The sequence below is a fragment of the Equus caballus genome, chromosome 23, assembly GCF_041296265.1.
Source record: "Equus caballus isolate H_3958 breed thoroughbred chromosome 23, TB-T2T, whole genome shotgun sequence".
NCBI lineage: Eukaryota > Metazoa > Chordata > Mammalia > Perissodactyla > Equidae > Equus > Equus caballus.
The window spans coordinates 65,060,605-65,082,972 of record NC_091706.1 but is presented as its reverse complement, the minus strand read 5'-3'; the positions used below and the strand labels follow the sequence as shown (position 1 = coordinate 65,082,972).

Sequence of the window (22,368 nt, the reverse complement as noted above, 5' to 3'; positions counted from 1 at the left end):
GAAAATTAAAAGGCGTGAATCGTAGAAACCTCAGCAGGTTCTCATGGTAAAAATCTGAGAAAGAGACCCCGTGACTGGCAGGGCGAGGGGAAGAGTAATTATTGTGAAACACACCCAGAGGCTTCTCCGTAACAACAGGCTCCTCTCCAGGGAAGGAGCCATATCCCAATGATATCCCAGCTGGAGCAAGGAAGTCCTCTGCTCCAGTACCCTCCTGACATCCTGTGTCACTTAAAGGACAAAACCCCCACAACAGACCCATCATCAGCAGGGGTTAGGCTTCAAGTAAATTGATTGGAACGTGGCAGGTGGGGAAGGGTTGATGGGGCTTGGAGAAAACAAAGTTATACCACTGCAGATGCACTTGTGAAGGTCATAGCCCCATAGCCCAGGCTCCTGAAAAGATGGAGAATTACCCAGAATGTTATGGAAGGCTCCCCTTCCCACATACCTTCCCACCACTAACAGGGAATTATGGTTGAAAGAGCTGCAGGACGTACACACTTTCTGAGAAAGAGTATTTGGGGGAAGACCAAAGTCAACAGAGGAGACAAAACAAGTCACAGGAATGTGAAGTCTGGCACCTGCAGCTGCAGAAGCTGCGAACCCCTACACAGATTGAGGTAAATCCTCCCACTGGAGGCCTCCTTACCCCAGTGCGTGTTACCTGATGCAACCTGTCCAACTGTCAACCAAAAAAGTGCAGGATCGGTCCAGAAGGGAAGAAAAATTACAGTCACACAACACAGATCCAAGAAGCTCACAGAAAAAAAAACCAGAGACAAAGAGAAAATCTTGAGAAGAGCCAGATGCAAAAATAGAAACCCCTTATGTACAGAGGAAGAAGGAGAGGGATTATAGCAGCCTTCTCACCACAAACAGTGCAAACCAGAATTGCAGTCGTGAAATGTTGAAAGTGTTGAAGAAAGGGGAAAAAAGCACCAACTTAGAATCTTATATCCAGCAAAATCATCCCTCAAAAGTGACGGAGGGGGCTGCCTGGTGGCTTTGTGGTTAAGTTCACCCACTCAGCTTTGGTGGCCCAGGGTTCACGGGTTTGGGTCCTGCATGCACACCTGTGCATTGCTCATCAAGCCACACTGTGGCAGCGTCCCACATAGAAAATAGAGGAAGATTGGCACAGATGTTAGCTCAGGGCCAATCTTCTTCACCAGAAAAAATACAAGTGAAAGAAAGACAACTTTCTTAGATAAACAAAAACAGAAAATTCACCACTAGCTGACTGGCCCTACAAAAACACTAAATGAAGTTCTTCAGGCAGAAAGAAATGATATACATCTGAAACTTGGATTTTCTGAAGAAAGGGAGAGCATTGGAGAAGGAAAAGGACAAGCTAAAGTGTTTCTTATTCTTAGTTGATCTAAAAGGTAGCTATTTGTTTAAAACAATAGGAATAACAGTATATTGGATGATTAGAGTGCATCAATAAGTGAAATGAATGGCAGCATTGTCATAAAGGGTGAGAGGGAGGAACTGGGAATACTCTGTTAGCAGGTACCTGTGTTATATGTGAATCATGATGGTGTTATTTGAAAATGGAATTTAGATTTTAAAATGTATATTCTAAACTCCAGGGCAATCTCTAAAACGTTTTTAAAAATATGCTGGGGGGATATAAAATGGAATCATATAAAATGCTTGATTAAAACCAGAGAAAGCCAAAAAAGAGGAGGAAAAAACCTAAAGAACAAATGAAATGAATTAAAAAAACAGTTAAAAACATGGTAGGTATTAATCTAACCAAATAATCACTTTAAATGTAAATCGTCAAAATACATCAATTAAAACACAGAGTTTGTCAAAGTAGATAAAAAAATAAGGCCCAACTATATGTTGTCTACAAGAAACTTACTTGAAATATAAAGACACGTAGATTAAAAGTAACGGGATGGAGAAAGATGCTAACATTAATTAAAAGAAAGCTAGAGTAGCTATATTAATTTTAGACAAAGCAGACTAAGAGAATAGAAGATTACCAGGGATATAGAGGGATGTTACACAATGATAAAGAGATCAACTCTCCAAGGAGATATAACCATCTTAAACATGTATGCGCATAGCAAAGAGCATCGAAACACACAAGGCAAACATGATAGAATCAAAAGGAAAAATAGATGTCTACTATTAAAATTGGAGATTGCCATCACCCTCTGTCAGTATTTGTTAGAGTAAGGAGATAGAAGATCAATAAGGTTATAAATAACCTGAGCAGCACTGTCAATAACTTGATCTGTTGACCTTCATAAAGTATTCAATCCAACAACAGAAAAACACATATTCTTCTCAAGCCCAGACGGAATATTCACCAAGACGGAGTGCATTCTTGGAAAATATATGTTAACAAACTTAAAACAATAAAAGATCGTACAAATTATGTTCTCTGAGCACAGTGGAACTGAACTAGAAATCAGTAACAGAAAGAAAGCTGTAACATCCCCAAATATTTGGAAATTAAACAGACTTCTAAATAACCTCTGATCAAAAAAGTCTGAAATTTTAAAATATTTTGAACTGAATAAAAATGAAAATACAACTTACCAATTTGTGGGATGCAGCAAAAGCAGTGCTTAAAAGGATATTTACAGCATTAAGTGCGTATCTTAGATACAGGAAGATATAAAATCAATAGCCTGGGCTTCCATCTTAGAAAACTGCAGAAAGAAGAGCAAATTAAGCCTAAAGCAGGAAGAAGAAAATAAATAAGTAAGATTAGAGCAGAAATCCTTGAAACTGAAAACAGGAAACCATAGAGAAGATCAACAAAACCCAAAGCTTGTGCTTTGAAAAGATCAATAAAATCAATAAACGTTTAGCCAAGGTAAATAGGAAAAAAAGAGAAAACACAAATTACCAATGATAGAAATAGAAGAGAGGTCATCACTACTGAGGCTGTGGACATCAAAGGACGATAATGGAACCCTGTGAACAACTCTATACTCAGAAATGTGATAACTTAGGTGAAATAGACAAATACTTGAAAGACACAAACTACGGAAACTCACAGAAGGAAAAATACCTGAATAGCTCTATGTCTTTTCAACTTAATTTGGTAATTAATAGCCTTCCCCCTAAATAGCACCATGCTCAGATGGTTTCATTGGTGAATTATGCCATACAGTTAAGGAAGAAATTATACCAATTTTCAACAATTTTCTCTTCTGGAAAATAGAAGCAGAGGCATGGAGACATCAGTGTGAGCTCATGTTTACATTAATATAGCTACAGATGGATACGTATAGAAGTACCTTAGCTGTGTGCACATACACAGGTTAAGTGTACACGTATATCTCCTTGCTCTGTCATTGGAAAAGGACTGGAAACAATGACACCATAGTAGCAATGAGCATACCTTGTCTCAGATCTTGGTTTCTATGACCATTTTCCAATAAAAAGAATAGAGGTGTGATGGATTCCAGGACCGGAGCAAGAAATATATAGGATAAGTCTGGAGTATCTCGTGGTGCCAGAAGTAAGGAAGTGCACAAAAAACAAAAACAAACACAATGATAGAGGTGTGTCAAAGGGACACAGAAGCCAGCTGAAAGTGGTCACAATGGCCAAGCTGGGACAATTTGAGCAACAAAATTAAGTCGTATTGGATTTATAACCCAATGTATAAAACAAATGTCCTCGAATCCTTCTTACATAAATAAATGGTTGAACATATAAATAACGGGGAGGGGAGACACGTCTACTCTGCAGAAGAATTCCAAACAGTTGCTGTAGCGACCCCACCCTCCCGGAGGTGGAACATACCCCCTCTCTTGAAGTGCGGGCCACGCGGGGTTTCTGCCTTCCGTTGAGGATGGGGTGGAAAGCAGATGGGGCAGGGGAGCAACTTGGCAGTGGAGAAACCTGACCTCAGAAACACCACCTTGGGCGGGTGTCAAAATTCACATCAACAGCAACAGGTCGTGTCGCTAGCATGCACCCTTGGTCAAATGTGAAGAGAATGGCACTTCACCCCGTGCGCTTCCTCCCTAAAAAACACATAACCCCAGTCTAATAACTGTGAGAAAAACATCAGACAAACCCCAGTTGAGGAACATTCTATAACATTTCTGACCGGTATTCCTCAAAGCCGTCAAGGTCATCGAAAACAAGGAAAGTCTGAGAACCTGTAAGAACCAACAGGTGCCAAATACAATGTGGTATCTTGGGGGATGGGGGTCCTGGAAGAGAAACAAAGACATTAGCTAAAAACTAAGGAAATCCAAAGAAAGTAATAAAGTAGGGGCTTTAGTTAATAATAATGGGTCACTCTCAGCTCACTAATGGTGAGAAATATACCATAGTCATGTAAGATGTTAAGAACAGGGGAAACTGGGTGTGGGGTATATGGAAACTCTCCACTAGCTTTGCAATTTTTCTGTAAATCTAAACACATTCTAAATTAAAAGTTGTTTAAAAAGTAAAAAGTAAAAGAGAGAAGTAGACACAATCTCTACCCTCGTTGGGGAACCAGCCATGCATCAAATTATCACACACATCTAAACAAAGGTGAATTAAAATTAAGTAGATGGCTCCACCACCTACTCCTTGTGTGTTCTTCTGGAAGTAACTGACCTTCCTGAGCCCGATGTCCAGCTCTGTGAACTGTGGGTAACGGCAGCCACTACCTGTGGGGATGCTGTGCAGGTCAGCTGATGCCCTGTGAGCGAGTGCTCCTGGAGTAGCTGCTGCTTGCTTCCATCCTTGTCATCTTTGTCATCATCGTTCTCAGGGACATCCTGGCCTGCAATAACGATGTGTACCTAAACTGTTTGTGACTCAAGTTTATCATCTGTAAAATGGTCATGCTTTTTGCATAGAGCTGTCATTTTTGCAGGTTTTTGGTGTAGATTGGCTGTTGTTACTTTTCTGAACACATCCTTGTGAGTCTCCTAGCCTCACCCCAGTAAACTTATCCACCAGGCTCATTCCACCTTCAGGTACTGGAGATCGTGTCTCTCCATCTTGAATCTCCAGTGGTGTCTCTGAGTGAAGCCCGGCTGGGGTTCCCCCTGCTCCTTTTCCAAATGTGGGAGATGTCAGCCTGGAATGAGGAATTCAAAAGTCTGCTTACTTCATAGAGTAGTGGTAGATGCTAGATGAGTAATGGTAGATGCTTAAGGGGCATCTCCAATCTCAACTGGAGGGACCTCACCAGAGCCCGTCCCTAAGTTGTGTCTCCTGCTGGGACCACAAGTGGCTGTTTGCCAGGAGATGTGGGATCAGGGTCAGGGAGAGGGGGCCCACCTGCTCTGACCCTGCACCTCAGCCTTTGTGCCGTCAAGACCATGGCTGCTCAGCCTCGCCAGCCCCTGGCCCTGAGTTTGCATCTTGAGGTCTCTGGTGAAGCCTTTTCTAGGATTCCTTTCCTATTCAGTCCATCTTCTGGTAGAATTGGATGCTTATAGTGTCCTAGGGTTGATTTTTCCTTAATGTAAAATAACGAAGAAAATTCTCGTATGCCCTACCTGGCGATTCAAGACCCAGTTTGTTTAGGGAGATCTCCTGGGAAAGTGTGTTTCCTGGCTGGCGCTCTTAGACGCGAGCCTGTTTTGGTGGGACCGGTGTCCTTGGGGTTTTGCTTCATTTGAATGTGCAGTTAGAAGATGCCGCTTCCTCGGGGAGCTGCGCTTCTGCTTTCTGCTGGTTTTGCATGTTCGCACTGGAGGAGAGGCCACTTGCCTAATTACAGACGCGGCAGAGGAAGTGCTCCAGCTCGCAGGGGCTTGCCTGCTGCTTTCTCTCCATTTCCGCTATTCTCTTTTCAAAATACTTCTCTCCATTTTTGTGGGCTTTTTTCCTTCCCACACTCCATGTTGTCCTGGGCTTCTGATCCCAGACCAGTGTTTGAATCCAGGAAAGGAGGGTAGGTGAATGTGTAGGAATCAAGTACATTCAGAAACCGTGACCTCAGAACTCTCTACCTGCTGTGGGTGTCCAGAGAAAGGACACTCTACTCAGTTTGGGTGAGTTCGTGTCTGCTTGTGTGTCTTCTCTCCTCTGCAGCTGGCACTATCCCGCTGAACACAGGCTGATAAGAGCTGGGGAGTCAGCCTTTTGCCGTCCTGGTTCTTCCCACAATTACCATGTGGCCAAACCAACTTTCCCCTTCTGCCATCTACTTCACGCATTGGGTATATTTGTGTCACAGGTCTGTGAAATCTAAGGACGCTATCATAAGCTTCTGTAGTATTTTGCAGTCATGAGTCACCCATGATTATTCTTTAACTGACTTGAAAAAAATGATGGTGATTTTCTTATATGTATTCAGTATAACTTTCTGTAGATTTCTTAATCCCCCTTCAGTACTCTCTTTTTGTTTAGATCAGGTGTTTTGGTTCCTCCAGCAGCTGCAGGGTCCCTGGAAAGGCTGTGTGGCTGTGGTGGAGGGATGGGGCCATACAGCAGTGCCTGGAAGCTGCAAACCCTAACAAGGCACCCACGGAGCAGAAGGAGAAGCAAGTCTCTGTGAGGTGACCCGGGCCTTCCTGGAGCCTCTGTTCTCTGAGAGCAAAGGGCCTTGGAGGGTCATCTGGAGCAGGACCAGGGGAGCTCGGTGACTTTGCCACCTGTCCGTCTCCCTGTGTGGTCTGCCCCTGTGAAGAGAAGGCCAGTGAGAGCTATCAGCCGCTTTCAGTCTGAGCTCTCCTGCCTGTTACCTTGTCCAGAGGAGAGTGAGTGATGAGGTGGCTTTTGGGACACAGTGGGTGAGATTCACTGGAGCCACGTCCTGGGACCCACTCAGGGTCATCCCAGGCCTCAGCCCACTGGCTGCAACCCCACCCTTCCTCTTCTGCTCAGGAGAGCGAGAGGGACATCATGCAGTGACACCGTGGGTGTGACCCCCTGTTCACTGGTTCTTCACTGCAGCTAGTTCTCTTTTTAATAGCCAGTCCCTCATGTGCCCTCGTGCATGCATCCCTCTTGCTCATCGTGAGCACACTTTGTGAGGGATGCAGGGCCTGGGTGGAGAAATGGTACAGGAGTAGCCATCTCCCCTGTGGGCCCGGTTTCGACCCACCCCCTGACTCCTTTCCCCCCTAGATCCTAGAAGTGGATGTGGTCAACTTGCTTTATTCTCTGCCAGTGTCACTTGGGGAGTGAAATATTGGATTGGGGCAGAGGTTCTCAAATGTTAGTGTGCTTGAAAATCGCCAGGGAAGCTGTTTAAAATCTAGATTTCGAATCTCTGTGCTGTAACCCTGAGCTGGGATGGGACCCCCATTTCCAGAGCTGAGTCTGGGGTGGGGCTCTGAGGGCCACACTCAGGAAGCAACGGGCATTGGTGAGCAAGAGCTCCCACCAACAAGCTGAACTACAAGTGGCTTTGGCCATTCACACTGAGCGGCAAGGAGAGGTGTAGACAGAGGGACCCAGGATTCTGACAGTGCTGGGGATGAGAGGGGCGCCCCTGAGGCAGACCCCTCCTCCCACGAGCCACTCCTGCCTGCGTGCTGTCGGGAGGCAGGGTTCACCTTCTGTCCCACACGGCACCCGACAAAACGACTTGCTCATAGTAGATGCTCAGTACACGTACTGAATGAATAAACAATTTGTATTTCAAAGTTAAATTCGTTTGTTGGGTTGGTTGATTATTCATAACCAAATATATTGAGTCACCATTTATGTTGACATCAAGGCATAATGTCCGTGAATTGTGCTAATTCTGTTGAAGGAGAATTATTTGATGGACATAGAAAAGAGATTCTTGAATCTTTCTTGTGGAGCCTGAAAATGCCCTGGCGTTGGCTGAGACACGTCAGTCTTTACTGGATGTATCTTCAAGACTCGAGTTCTGAAGCTGCAGCACGAGAACTCAGTTGGGAAGGTTTGAATGATGTTTCCAAGTATTCGAACATCCCCTCTATGCCTCAGAGTCAGTAAAGTCATGTTCTCCAGCCTCAGATTTACTTTTTGTTCTGGAATGTGTGTCTCTATATCCTAAGAGACTCCCTGTGCTTTCCCACTAATGCCAACCCCGGCCGGGCGCCATGCGCTCTGTTTCTCCATGTTTCGGCCACAGGTCTGTGATCATGAGTCTTCTTTGGCTCGAGGGCATCCTGCCACAGAAGGCAGCCCCCATGGCCCTTTGCAGACCCGTCAAGGGCGGGCTGGTGCTGTTAGGGGTGGTCTCGCTGTGTGTCCCTCTGCCTGGTCACTTCTCTGTAACTACTCAGCCAGTCCCTGATCGGCCCATGAAGATCCATTCTCCCTCGAAGCCAGGCTCTTTCCGCTTTCTTATGAAAATTAACTGAACCCACAGATGAACTTTTTCCTTTTACTCAAGTTCTGACACTTAATTTTCTCAGCTTCAAGCTGCAGAGGAAATACCCAGGCAATTTTAACAGGGCTGCTTTGCATTGAGGTGCTTGCGTGGCCGTGCGGCTTTGAGCGTGATACGCCGGGATACCTTTGTGCATCTTCCTGATTTTGTTCCCCTACATGGTAGGGCTATGGCAGAAGTTGTCCCCACATGTTGTTTCCCCAGAGTGCTCTTTACTTCTGCCACCGCCACCTCAGTCCGTGTTATATGGGGGTCTCCGGGGCCCAGTGATGCGAAATCAGCCACCGTAACGTGCCGCGCACTGTTGGAAGCACGGTCGCTACAGAAGGTTGAACGGGCTGCACCTGCAGGAGCCATGGGTCAATGGGTCTGAAGAAAAGCAGAAGCCTTGAATCACATGTCTGGGCCTCCAGTAACCAAGACAGATAGAGTTTAAAAAAAGAGGTACAAAGGCGTAAGCTACCTCTTCTGGTTCCACGCCAAGTTTAAAAACACTGAAATGGGGGCCGGCCCCATGGCCGAGTGGTTAAGTTCATGCACTCCACTTTGGCAGCCTGGGGTTTCACTGGTTCGAGTTCTGGGCGCAGACATGGCACCGCTCATTAGGTCGTCCCACACGCCACAACTAGAAGGACCCACAGCTAAAAGAAAATATACAACTATGTACTGGGGGGATTTGGGGAGAAAAAGCAGAGAGAGAGAAAAAAAGGAAGATTGGCAACAGTTGTTAGCTCAGGTGCCAATCTTTAAAAAACAGAAAGCTTTTAAAAACACTGAAATGCACACAGATTTAGAGAACAAGGATAATACATTTAAGAGTAGTCTTATACTGAGCAAAATTGTGTATCTTTATCAATGAGGTCGGTGGAGAGTAGATGAAAATCACATACAGTCAATCCTCATTGTTCACGGATTCCGCATTTGTGAATCTCCCTTCTGGATAAAATGTTTTTGCAGCCCCCCACGTCCATACTCAGTGCACTTGTGCACTCGTTTGTGGACGTGGGCAAAGTGGTGAGAATTGTGAGTCACCCAACATGTCCATTCTCAGCCCACGTCAAACAGACCATGCTCTGCCCGTGTCTCAGCTCATACTGCAAAGAAGGGTCCATCCCGTTGTCTATTCAGTGCCATGTTCTTTGCATTTTTTGTGGGTTTTTTGGGTGATTTTGCTGTCTGAATGGCCCCAAGCATAGTGCCCAGCACTGCCTACTGTTCCCAAAGGCGAGAAGGCTGTGCTGGGCTCATGGAGAGAGTATGTGTGTTAGATGAGCTTCGTCCAGGATGAGTTATAGCGCTGTTGGCCATGAGCTCAGTGTGCGTGAATCAACAATACGTGTTAAATAAGGTGTCTGTGAATAGAAACACACATACAACAAGGTTATATATTGATCAGTTGACAAAAATGTCATGACCAGAGGCTCACCGGAAGCTAACTGTCTTTCCCCAGGAGCCGCGGTTCAGTACTGGAAAAGTCATGGTTCATGGCAACCTGATGGAACATAACTACCGCGAATAATGAGAATTGATTCTCCTTTTCTCATGCATAAGGTGAAGAGGACAGAACCAAGAGTGGTAGTATTGCTGAAATGGAGGGAGGAGAAAGAAATGACTGTGAAGGCTGCTGAGCTGCAATGTTGTCAGTGACAGTAAGTTAGTCTGAACTTGGGGATCTGTCCCTGATCCTGCTTCCCGGGCTCGGGTGTTGTGAGCCTTGCTGGGCGTGGGGGCCATGCCTCTGGGCATCTCCCCAGGTGGAAGAGGAGATAAAGGAAGACGGTGAGGCAGCAGTGTCCAGGCGCACCCTGGGCACGTGTAACCCAGCTCCCTCCTTCCTGACCCTCGAGGTTGACCTCCACGTCCTTCCTCGTACCAGAAAGTTTGATTCTGATGCTGCCAGAGGACAGCCTCTGCTTACCTTCTCTCTCCCCAGATTTTGGGGCCTTGTTTGTCAGCTAGCCACTCAAATGTTTTTTCATCACCTCTGCGTCTCTCCCTTGACCCTGTTCCGCAGGCTGTGTAGTTATCTGTTCCTATGTAACAGATTAACCTGAACTTAGTGGCTTTAAACAACGATGATCATGTCTTATCTCCCATCATGTCTGTGGGTCAGGAATTTGAAGTGGCTCAGTTTGGCTCAGGGTCTCCCACGAGGCTTCGGTCAGATGGGCTGCATCATTGGAAGGCTCCATGATGGCTGGAGGACCCTCTTCCACGGTGGCTCCCTCTGGGCTGGCGAGTTGATGCTGGCTGTTGGCTAGAGGCCTCATCTTCCCAAAGAGATGCTTGAGCATCCTCGTGACATGGCATCTGGCTCCCCACAGAGAGAGCTATCCAGAAACCAGAGGTTGGGGAAGCTGTAAGGGCCTCTGTGGGCTGGGCTCGGGCATCCCACGCTGTCGCAGGCAGCCGGGCCTCCATCAGGGTGGGAGGGGCTGCACAGGGTGTGGGTACCAGGAAGTGAGATCAGAAGGGCCATGTCACATGAACATGCTAACCCTCCACCAAACTTTGCTGGGTGAGACCTGTTCTTAGGGTGGCCTGTGCTCTAGACAGCAGGGAACAAAATGGCAAATATTCTTACGCTAATGCGGTGTCTATACTAATGGCTTTGGGGACAGAGCAAAGGAAAAACTAGAAGGTTATAAAGCTGAGGCGGCTCAAAGAGTGGGGTGGGCAGGCGCCAGGTGGGCATGCAGAGCTCAGCTCCCTTCGTCATGCTGACTTCACTCCGGCTGTTCCTCTGCAGGGGACCGAATTTCCTCCTCCCAGAGCGTGGGGTCCTGACAGCTTTCTCAGCCACTAGTCTGGTGTGAGCATCTGTACCTAATTTTCCCCTTAGCCTGCCCCCAGTAACACGACTGCTTTTTCAATTAGCCAAATGTTATCTTAAAACCTTGTGTTTATGATGGCAAGCATGAGCTATCCCTCTTAATCTTTGAAATTGCCACTTGATAAGATAGAACCACATAAGTGATATTTTCCAGGCTGAATGCATTTTAAAGGGCAAAGGTTGTGCAGGCAACCTTAGGTCTGGGACGTAGGATGTGGACCATGTGAGTCTAGTTGGAAGGGGGATAGCACCACGTTAGGAAGTGCAAAAGGACCCAGTACAGCTTAAGAAAAAGCTAGGATGGGGCCCGTCGTCAGTCACAAGAATCATTTCTGCCGGCTCCGGGAGGGCCACTGGAGGGGCTCCTGGGGGAGGACCAGGGAGAATCAGACCCAGAGAAGAAATAGGCTCTTTTCTAGAGGTGACCCCTCAGAGTGCGCTGAATGCAGGATGAAGCCAGACTGGCACAAGGCAGGATTTTGAGGTAAGAAAACATGTCTCTGGTTCTCCATTATCCTCGTGGGAGTGTACCTATCTGGGGCTGGGGTGGGGGGGCGGTTTGCACACACATGCATGCGTGCGCTTGCTCTCTCCTTCCAAGTGCAGGCTGCCAGTGCCTCTCTTCAGCATCCCACCATGACCCAGTCCTTCTCTTTTCGATTCAGAGCCCCCACACTCGAGGTACCAGTTGCCATGGGCATCCCTCCACACTCTCCATTATAGCTGTGACAAGTTACAGCAACTTTGGTAGTGCTGTCCCGCCTTTCACAGGTGTAGAACTGCAGCACTCGTGTGGGTCACACGAGCTGGGATAGGATGCCAGCCCTCCTGACTCTCGGTCTCTGCTCTGCACCCCCAGCTCTTGCCTCCAGGGCTGGTGCCTGCTTGCCTCCGCTGGGCTCCATGCCCTTCCACACTTCCTGTCTGTTGCTCAGAGTGATGACTGTAATAAATTAGATAAGAGATATTCGAACGTCTAATTTGTTGGCAAAGATGCTAGAGCAAGGGCAGGAATGCATCAGATTTATGGACAGGCCAAGACAGCTAACACACTGGTTTCCAATCAGGGCACATCTGGGGACACTGCTCCCAGGGAACATTTGGCAGTGTCTGGAGATGGTTTGGGCTTGTCACAACTGGGGATGGGAGGTGCTACTGGCATTTATGCGGAGGCCAGGGATGCTATTAACCAGCCTATAATGGACAAGACAGCCCCCGCCACAGAGAAGGATCAAGCCCAAATGTCAGGGGTGCTGAGGTTGAGAAACCCGGAGCTAACATAATGAGAGGTGACAGATGGAAATGGGTGAAGCCAACAGCAACAGTGTGAGGGGTAGTGCAGCCGTCTTGGTATGTAAATCAAGGGTGGGGGATTTGACTGCAGGTGAAAAGGGAAGTCTTTCATTAGCCAGAAGCCCAGCGTGGATGCTGGAGAGCTGAGGCCACCCATGGCGGCATTTATGAACAACCAAGCACACACCCAGGAGGGGCCCGTGTATGAGGGTGTTTGGATCCCGGGAGTGGCGGCCTCAAAGCCAGCTGCACTTTAGGAGGGTCCTGGGCAGAATGGAATTGTGTGGGGCCCAGTGACCAGGATAATGTACACTCTAGAAATAATGTCCGGTGAGGGGGGATGCACGAACTTGGAGCAGAGCTGTGTGTGTTTGCTCACTGTTCTGGGGCAGCAGAACTGCAAGTATTCTGTGTCCTGTGGGCAGAGGGAGGAGAGGCAGGGAGTCAACCGAGAAGGCCTTTGCTCCCAGGTGCATCCATCTCACTCTGGAACAGGTCCTCTTAGGCAGCCGTGAGCTCCATGCAGATACTGTGCTCTATGGGGGGCTGGGGAATCCAGAAGGAGGTTGGGATCTCCTGGGTTCTTTGCCTCCGGCACTGTGCTCTCCACCCGGGCGGAACAGCAGCTGTGCATTGAGAGTTTGTTACGAAAGCCATGTGTGTTCACTATGGAAACTCCAGAAGGGACCGATCAGCATGTTGCTATTTAACAGAGATTCTGCGAGCCCCTGGGAGGCCCCTAAGTGTCGGGGATGCAGGTCAACACTTCCAGACCTTAGAGCTTCCAATTTAGGGCCAGAGAGGCAGCTTGTGGTGAACACGGTAAAGGAAATGAGCCCCTTTTGTGAGATAAAGGGGGACCTGAAGTCACCCTGGACTCGGCCATCAGCCTACACCCGTCTGAGGAGGTGACATGAGCTGAGACCACAGGCCTGAGAAGGAGGAAACCAGCCAGGGGAAAGTGCCATGGCCAGGATAGGAAAAGTCCTCACACATCAGGACAGGAAGAAGGGCCGAGTGGCTGGGGATGGTGAGCGCTGGCGTCAGTGGGCAAGGTGAGGTCAGAGGGCTCCAGCCAAACCAAGCAGACCTCGGAGGCTGGGGTACAGAGTTTGGGATGTGACAGGGAAGGGGAGATGGCTTACCAATGTCTGCCTGCCTGCTGTGTAGGCAGTGGACCACAGGAGGGCCAGGTGGACAGGAGGAAGACTCCCATCTGAGAGGTGGTGGGCCTTCCACCAGGATGCCATCAGGGGAGACTGTGAGAAGTCATGGCTTTGGCATATGTTTAGAGGAAAACTGATGCGAGATCCCTGGAGACCAGCTGGCCCAACCTCCTTCTAGATTCCGGAGCCCCCAATGGAGCTGGTCCCTGCATGGAGCTCACTGCTTCCTAAGGGAACTCGTTCCATCGTGGGATGGACGCATCTGATAGGAAACACCTTCTTTTCTGACCCAGTGGATTAGATGTGCCAGATGAGTCACAGGGAGGAATCCTGAAAGTTTCTAAGGTCTTGTCTGGAGCCACTGGTTGGAGCCGATGTCGTTTGCTCGGTTAGGAGGGGCTGCGGGAGGCGTGGGCATGAACAATCTTCCGGAAGCCCAGTTGTGGGCATGTGAAGGTTGAGCTCCCTGTTAGACTCTCAGGTGGAAACATCAGGAAAGCAGCGATAGGATCAGGAACTCAGTGGAAAGAGGAGAACCCGGGGTCTGTGGGCAGGCAGGTCGTTGGTAGCGGGGGTCCATGTGGAGGCAGAAGATGCAGCGAAAGACCCAGCGCTGGGTTGGAGATTAAATGAAGGCAGGAGCCAGGGAGGGGAGAGGGGGTCAACAAGGAGCGGAGATGGACCAACCGACGTGGGCTGCGTCTGGGACTGCCAGGAGGTCAAGCAAAAGAGGGCCAAAGGTTGGTGACATTGGCAAGAGCAGGTATGTGGAGTGCAGGAGTGAAGGCTGAGCGGACGACGGTAGGTGGACGAGCAGAGGAGCAGTGCAGAGGCTTCAACAGTAAAAACAAGAAGTCAGTAAAACCGCCCCAGGCCCTTCTGTTCTACCCGCCATTCCTTCAGACTTTCCCTCCTTCTTTGTCGCTCTCGTGTGTATATTATTACGTATGTACATTCATATAACCTTTGTGAACAAAACTGGATTGCTCTGTATGCATTATTTGGAAGTCTGCTTTCACTTAATAATACCTATTAATCAACAAATATTTTTGACCTTCTGCCGTGCGCCAGGAACTGTCCCGGGTGCCGAGATAGGGCAGTGAACAAAGGCACCGATTCTCGCCTCCCAGAGCTGGCTCTCTGGTGGGAGGACCGGGATGAGAATCAAATTCAGCAGTAAGTTACGGTGTGTTAAGGGATCGTTGTCTACGGAGATAAGCTGTGCAGAAAAATTAACCGGGAACAGGGGTCTCCTGCCCCCGGCATCACACGACATTACTTCATGTCATAAAACGCTCCCGTATTACGAGGTGCACATTTAATCTGTGTCGTACAAAGGCCCCCAAGAGCAAGTGATGTGCAGGGTTTTGAGGAACTCATCTGGCCTCACCTCACTGGAAAGCTACCTGTGCAGATGTGCAAAGCTGAGGGGCTGGTGGAGCTTGGGCGGAGCTGGGGGGCCTGGTCTGTGGTGACCAAAGCCCTCTTTTGTTTCTCAGTTTTGAGCTTTTGAATAAGGTGGTTTCACACATGGAGAAAAATAACTGGGAATGTTGAAATGGAAAAAAAAAGATAGCGAGTTCTAGGCACTGTGGAGGAGAAAATTATCCCGGTGGGTGTTAAACAAGAGTCTGAGCTGCAGACTTCCCCTGGGTTCCGAGGGAAAGGCAGATGTAAGCAGCACCTGTAAGCGAGGGCCGGGGGCTGGGGGTAGGTGGCAAGTTGATGGGTGTGGAGGAAAGTGCACAGTCGGGGAGCCGCTGTCTGCACCTGTCTCAATGGTGATAGGAGTTTTGAGATGGCAGCTGTGGCCCAGACTAAGGCCGAGTGCAAGGGCGGAACTCAGGATTTGCCCTAGTGAGTGACAGCTAGCATCTGAAAAACAAGGCTGAGAGCAGCGCTGTGGTGACAAGGCTCTGTGGACGGCAGCTGGAACAGAGGTGACCGTCCGTCACCATGGCCTGTGTTGTGTCGAGGAAGTTGGAGAAGGCCCTAGGTGGGTGCCAGTGGGAGCCAGTCCTGAGAAGGCACCAACAGGGCATCACAGACGTAGTTGATCCCCAAGTTAAATAGCCTGAGAATGTGCCCTAAGCTGTCCTTGCAATAAACCATTTCTACTGTTAGAACCACCGCCGCCACCACCAGCCAAAAGCATCTTCCCCCGGCCCGCACCCAGTGTCACCTCAGCGCAGGAAATCACACCCTCAGAAAAGGGCCATGGCCGTGGCGCTGCTGACATGGAGCACAGCCAGGCCCTTGCCCTCCTGGGGAAGCCGAAAGGTGCCACCTGCTTGTGGATGAGCCAGAATGGACCGTCAGAGCCGTACGGGAGCATCCTGGCCTGTGTCTGGGGACCAGGCCTCACAGCCTGCCTCCTCACGCCCTGTCTGGTGTCACGTCCCCTTCGATATGGGATTCACAGCAGAGGGGCAGCACCGATGTAGATATTAGTGGCAAACTGATGACTTTTAAAAATGATAGTTGTGTTGTTAAGATTTATATATTAAAAAATATTCAACGTTTAAAATATTGTCCTTGAAGACTTATGGTTTTAATTGAGGCCAAAGGTGGGCAGCAGCCAGGTAAGGGGTCCTGAGTGTAGGAACAGCTGACAGTGAAGTGCGTCTGAGGCAGGCCTGCAAGACAGTGCACCCCAAAGCAGAAAGCGTGTGAACAAGAACACTGGAGAGGGAGAGCTGGGCACCCCTGGGTGTGGTCCAGCGGGCCTGCCATGAATGAGGCTGACAGGCAGGGAGGGACAGGGCCGTGCTGCAGGGAACTGTGGGGCCACGGGACAGGGTGGGCGGAGGAGGACTAGGAGGGAGGTGATGCAGGCAGCAGGCCAGCGGTGCTTACAGCCCTGCAGCCGGGGGGCGATGCGTTACAGCAGACTGGTAATGGAGACGGACAGAAAGGAAAACAAGCCTGAGAGAAGGGGCCCCAGAAGGACTCCCGGGTTCCTGGCTGGGGAAGGCAATCAGGCAGCACGTGGACATCTTCGCCTCTGGTGCGATGCAGGGGTGTACCATCAGCATCACCGAGATTGTCGGCTCTGCAGGCTGCAGGTCCCTGCGTTTTAACCGCGCCCGGGGTGATGTGCATGCACAGGGCGGTTTGACAAGCACTAGGCTGCAGGGGAGACAAGCTGGAGACGCAGGTGGGGCTCACAGCTGATGACTGAGGCCCTCGAAGGCCCGTTGCAGGAACAGAGCAGAGTGTGAGAAGGGGCGTTAGCGCCCTGGCTGTATGGGGGTCGGGGGGGCGGGGCTGGGGCCGAAGCTGCAACACAAGCATCATGGAAGGGTCAGCCTGAGAGGAAAAAAGAGGAGAAATATCCTTTCCCAAAGACACGTCAGCCCACTGTCTTTCCAGAGATGTCTTTTTGTCAGTAGCATTCTTAGACTTAAGAGCAAATGTGGAGATTGCACTTAAAAAAGGAAAAAAGCACCTTGCTGACATATGAATTTATAGAAATTTGAGCAAAGATAAATTAGTCATTGGTAGTCGATGGTAACTAGGGTAAACAAGAAAATTGTTTGCACCATCAAATTATAAAAGAACTCGTCTTATTAGGGGCTCACTTGGGAGAACTTATTAGGCAGTGTTGCTGAGAGAAAAGTCTGTTGCCTCTGTCAGACATGTATTCATATGTTTTACAGCCACTTGTAGGATAATTCATATTGAGAAGAGGCTGTTTCACACGGTTGTGTGTGTGTCTGCGTGTGACTATAAGTGTGTCTGTGTTTGTGCGTTTATGTGTGTGTCCGTGTCTCTGTGTTTGTTTCTGTGTGTCTGTGTCTCTGTGTGTCTTTGTCTCTGTCTCTGTGTGTTTCTATGTACATCTGTGTCTCTGTGTGTGTGGTGTGTATCTCTGTGTGTTTCCGTGTGTGACTGTGTGTGTGTGTAACACAACGGGACATGCACTTTTCTCCCAAGGTGCACAGATGGAGTCATATAGATAATTTTCCATCGATGACAAGCCCCTTTTGGTCAAAATGCACACCTCTTTAGATACTTTTGGACTGGCAGTATACATCCTTCTCATCTACAGCCACGACAGAGGGAAAACATTCTCCCTATTAAAAGTGCGTCCACTGCCTTCACTCTCCCCTTCTGAGTGTGTGTGTGTGTTTAGTGCTAGAAGTATCCTCACCAAATGTGGAACCTGCAGTATTTCTTTAACATCAGCCACGTGGATGCTGCCTGGCGGGTGTCAGGAAGTGGTCTGGAGGAAGCAGGGAGGGGACAGTGGGCCGACCAGGGGCTCTGGGAGGATGTCACTCTTCATGCCTCAGGGCAGTGGCTTGTCAGTCCTGTCTGCCAACCAGGGGTGGAGAGGCCATGGGGACCATCATCACGGTTTTACGTGGTGTGTACGCGTGGCTACCCCATTGGTTCTCTGGCTCTAACTGCAGCGTAGGACTAGGCACAGCAGACACCCAACGTCAGGCAGAAGAGCGTTCAGTAATGTCTTCACTGCAAGTACTTCTGACTACAGCAGGCATCCTTCACAACTGTCTCCACCGGGAGAGCACGCTGCGCGTCAGCTTGTCTAGGTCCTGCCCTGGGTGCCTGCTGACCATCGGGGCCGGCTCCTCAGCCCTGTGTGCAGTGGGATTCTCTTTTTAGTGTGTCTCTTGGAATTCTCTGTCCCCACCAAAAAAAAATTGGTTCATTTGGTCATGTTGACCCGATACTCCATTTTTGGGTGCAATATTGAGAGGATGTGTTTGGAAATCTAATGATTGTGTGATTAGAAAGGAAGACAGCACGTTAGGGATCTATACCCAGGTCCCAAGAGGGAAGAGCGTCCCCCTGATGGGAGGACTTGTCTCCACTTCTGGGGGGTTGGTGGTTGGACACCTGTTCTTGCTGCTCAGATCCTGACCCATGTCCCGTCTTTGTCTTGCCCAGGCGGACACCGTGTGCCCTCGCCTGTGAGGGGAAGGCGCAGACATGGCTGGAGGCACGGCCGACGGCGCCAACAACCTGCCCTTCTTCTTTGGCAACATCACCCGGGAGGAGGCAGAAGACTACCTGGTCCAGGGGGGCATGAGCGATGGGCTCTACCTGCTGCGCCAGAGCCGCAATTACCTGGGTGGCTTCGCCCTGTCGGTGGCGCACGGGAGGAAGGCGCACCACTACACCATCGAGCGGGAGCTGAATGGGACGTACGCCATTGCGGGCGGCAGGACGCACAGCAGCCCCGCCGAGCTCTGCCACTACCACTCCCAGGAGTCGGATGGCCTCGTCTGCCTCCTCACGAAGCCCTTCAACCGGCCGCCCGGGGTGCAGCCCAAGACGGGACCCTTTGAGGACCTGAAGGAGAACCTCATTAGGGAATACGTGAAACAGACATGGAACCTGCAGGTGGGCTGCAGCTGGTCCCACTGCCATGCATGGTCTTGTGTGCTCTGGGGCCCTGGAATTCCACAGGCACCCCAGTTCCATGCACAGCCACGAGGTGGTGCCTCGGATAAGCAGCCATCTCCCTAGTCACTAACTTACCTAAAACCTGCCTCACTCCAAGAAGTCAGCCTTGCCTCCTCTGTGGCCACACTTAAGAGGGTGGGGTGCTTTGTGCCAGTGATGTGGGTTTCTCCACCCCAGGAAACCACTGTCCCCAGTCTTGCTGGGCCCTTTCAGAGTGGCATCCAGCCATCCCCTGTTTTATATTTACCTAGGGAGTCAGGCAATGTATACTGAGTGGCACTGGGTTTCATAGCTTCGTAACGTCTCTTGCAGAACTCTCCGTGTCAGCACACACATAGCGTCACCAGCCTGTTATTGGTTACCTGATACTCCCTCCTACGCACCATAATTTATTTAACAAGCACCTAGTGAGGGGCACTTCCATTGTTTACAAATAACGCTGCTAGTACATACTTCTCTACCGATCCTTCTAAGCTTTTATGCAATATCTGTAGGATAACCCTCAAAGGTTGGGTGTGCCCCAGTGAAGGAAGTGTGTGTTTAATTTGGATGCATCGAGAAGTTGTCATCCAGAAAGGTCCCAGAGGTTGTGACAACTTACATTCCTGCCACACTCTCAACAGCTTTTGATGTCAGGAGCCAACAGGCTGGTGGACAGTCTCCTGCTTGGAGTTATGTGTTCAGCCATTTCTCCTGCGTCTCCTGGATGTTTGCTTCATGCGTTTTTCTGCCTTCTCTGACACGTACAGGTGTAAGGCAGTACGGGCTTTCTGAGGATTGCATACGGCGACTTCTTTTACTCCTTTAACACGTTCTGCACTAAATTCAACCTTGCAGACAGATATTAATACTTGGTGTTGAGCGTTTTTCATTAGCATTTATTGGATATGTCTTAGACTATTCTTTTACTCTAAGTCAGATAAATCAGATTTATGGAGGCAGAATTTACACACCATAAAATTCATCCTTCTTGGGTGTACAGTGCTGTGATTTTTGACGAGCACGTGGCATCATGTGGCCCCCACCCCAATCAAGACATGCAGTGTCCCATCACCCTTTAAGCACCCGCACACCCACCCCCCAGCCGCTGCCAGCCCCTCATCTGACTGCTGTCCCTGTAGTTTTGCATTTTCCAGAATGTTGTGGACAAATAGACTCACACAGCAGTAGCCTTTCTGGACTGGCTTCTTTACTTGGCATTGTGCGTTTCTGACTCAGCTGTGTCACCGCACTGTCCCTGGTCCATTCTTTGTTATGACCAAGTAGTATTCTACACTGGTTCACTTTTGACCTCTGCTCAGTTCATGTCGGATGCCTCTCTGGTGTGTGACCTGTCACTGCGTTTGTTTTTCACGCCATCTGTGAAGATGACAGCATTCCCATACTCACCTTCCCTCCTGTCTGCCCTCCTCCCTCCCACCGCCTGCTTTAGGTTGCTTATAGCTTTAGTTTTACTTCTTCTGATTCTTTTTATAGCTTCAAATAACCAGACACTGGGTCTTCATTTACTACTGTTGAAAACACTGATTTCTCTCCCACTGAGAACAAGGAGCATGTGAATTCACCCAGCTGTCCAGCCCTCTCACCATTTTGTTTTCTACATTGTCATTTCTGCATTGTCAGGGTTCACCTCCTCCACCTTCTGTGGTCGCATCTGCAGTTCCAGGCAGCAGCGTGTGCAAGCGCTTGGTGTGAAGCCTTGTAGGGGCAGCCGGAAAACGTGTGTCTCCTGGGTTGCACACATCTTAAGGCTTCTTAATTGTTGTTAAATGATCGGGCTCAAATACAGGCCAATCAGTTCTAGCAGACAGCTGATCTGAAGAGCAGGAGGCCGACTCTCTAGATCTCATGGATTATGCCAGATGGTTTCTAAAGCCCTGTCTGGCTTTAAGGCCAATCTCTGTATTCTAAATTCGATTTTGTTATTTATACACTTGAAGGTATTTAAATAATGTATAAGATCTCATTGGCTTTATTTATTGAATGAAAGATGAATGAATGAATGAACCAACCAACCAACCAACCAACCAACATATAAATTAGATTGTATTTTACCATGTCAGGACTTAGCACAGATTGGAAATGATTTCTGCGTCTTTTTTTTCATTTTTACTGAGTATCACTCTGCTCTCCTGCTGGCAGGGTGAAGCTCTGGAGCAGGCCATTATCAGCCAGAAACCTCAGCTGGAGAAGCTGATCGCCACCACGGCCCACGAAAAGATGCCCTGGTTCCATGGAAAAATCTCTCGGGATGAATCTGAGCAAGTCGTCCTGATAGGATCCAAGATAAATGGGAAATTTCTGTAAGTATTGTGTCTTTCCCTTCACCTCCTACTTCCTGCTGGACCATTTGGAGTAATGGAGCCTTTCCATTACTGGACTTCCAAGACCCCGGGAAGGGGTCACACACTGTCATCTGACACGCGTGTTGGCCTGCCGTAAAGACATTTCTAATTGAAGCTGTTACTTATAATTCAGCCTTTGTTTTACCCAGTCTGACCCCAAGGTGAACACTCCTCTTGGGCACTGAGGGACGTAATTTAAAGGAAATGTTGTTCAGCCACATATTCTGCTTTTAATGGCAAATACAGGAAGTGTGGCAGTGTCTGTGTCTATCCATCTGGACTGAGGACATCACTGCATGCTCGCTCCCGGTTGCCCTGAGGTCTCAGACCTGACTTCTGTCTTCATTTGGAACTAAGTGCCGTTGGAGTGGATGTTAGAGAAAACTTGCTGAGGCGAGCTCACCGGAAAGGTCAGGCAGGCGTTTGAGCATGAGCAGGTTTGCAGACTTCAGCCCCACTGTCTCAGAAATGAGGTCTGTGTCCCGAGCACTGTTCATCGTTATCCTTAGTGGTCACTGGGCCCCAGGACTAGAGGTCCCAGAGATGCAGGCCACCTCAGGCGGGGTCAGCGGTCAGGAGAAGGTAAGGCGCCGTTGTGGGCAGGTGTCAGCCTTACCCCGCTGAGGTGCCGCAGCCAAGGGGCCGCAGTGGTGCTCAGGAGGGGCACACTCACCTGTCGTCACTGCTCAGTGACCCTCCAGAGATGCTGACAGGGTGCCTCAGAGGACAACCGCTCCATTCTTGCCTTGGACGCCTACGAACAGCGATGCAGCCCCATCCTCAGGGACGCAGAGTCATATGCAGCTCACTTTGCAAACTTCTTAGAAGTAGAAGTGTGCTCGCTGAGTATCCGTCTGTTTAAAGAATTTTCCTCTGACTTTACCGTAATACTTGTTACTTAAGAAATAATCTTAAACACAATACCCTTTTTTACAAAGTGATCCTGAAATCAAGTACAGAGCCGCCCGGGCTGGCACAGCAGTGACTGGAGCAACAGCGTAG

The 22,368-nt window shown here is 49.1% G+C and overlaps 1 protein-coding gene across 2 annotated transcripts in view; it reads left to right on the top strand.

Moving 5' to 3' along the window:
• SYK (spleen associated tyrosine kinase) overlaps positions 1-22,368 on the top strand; it is a 94,862-nt gene that overhangs the window by 20,010 nt on the left and 52,484 nt on the right. For both annotated transcript variants that reach the window (XM_023627555.2, XM_023627554.2), the window contains exons 2-3: positions 18,503-18,958; positions 21,164-21,324. In XM_023627555.2, the coding sequence (XP_023483323.1) occupies positions 18,545-18,958; positions 21,164-21,324 (575 nt within the window). In that variant the 5' untranslated portion in view covers positions 18,503-18,544. The remainder of the gene's footprint in view (positions 1-18,502; positions 18,959-21,163; positions 21,325-22,368) is intronic.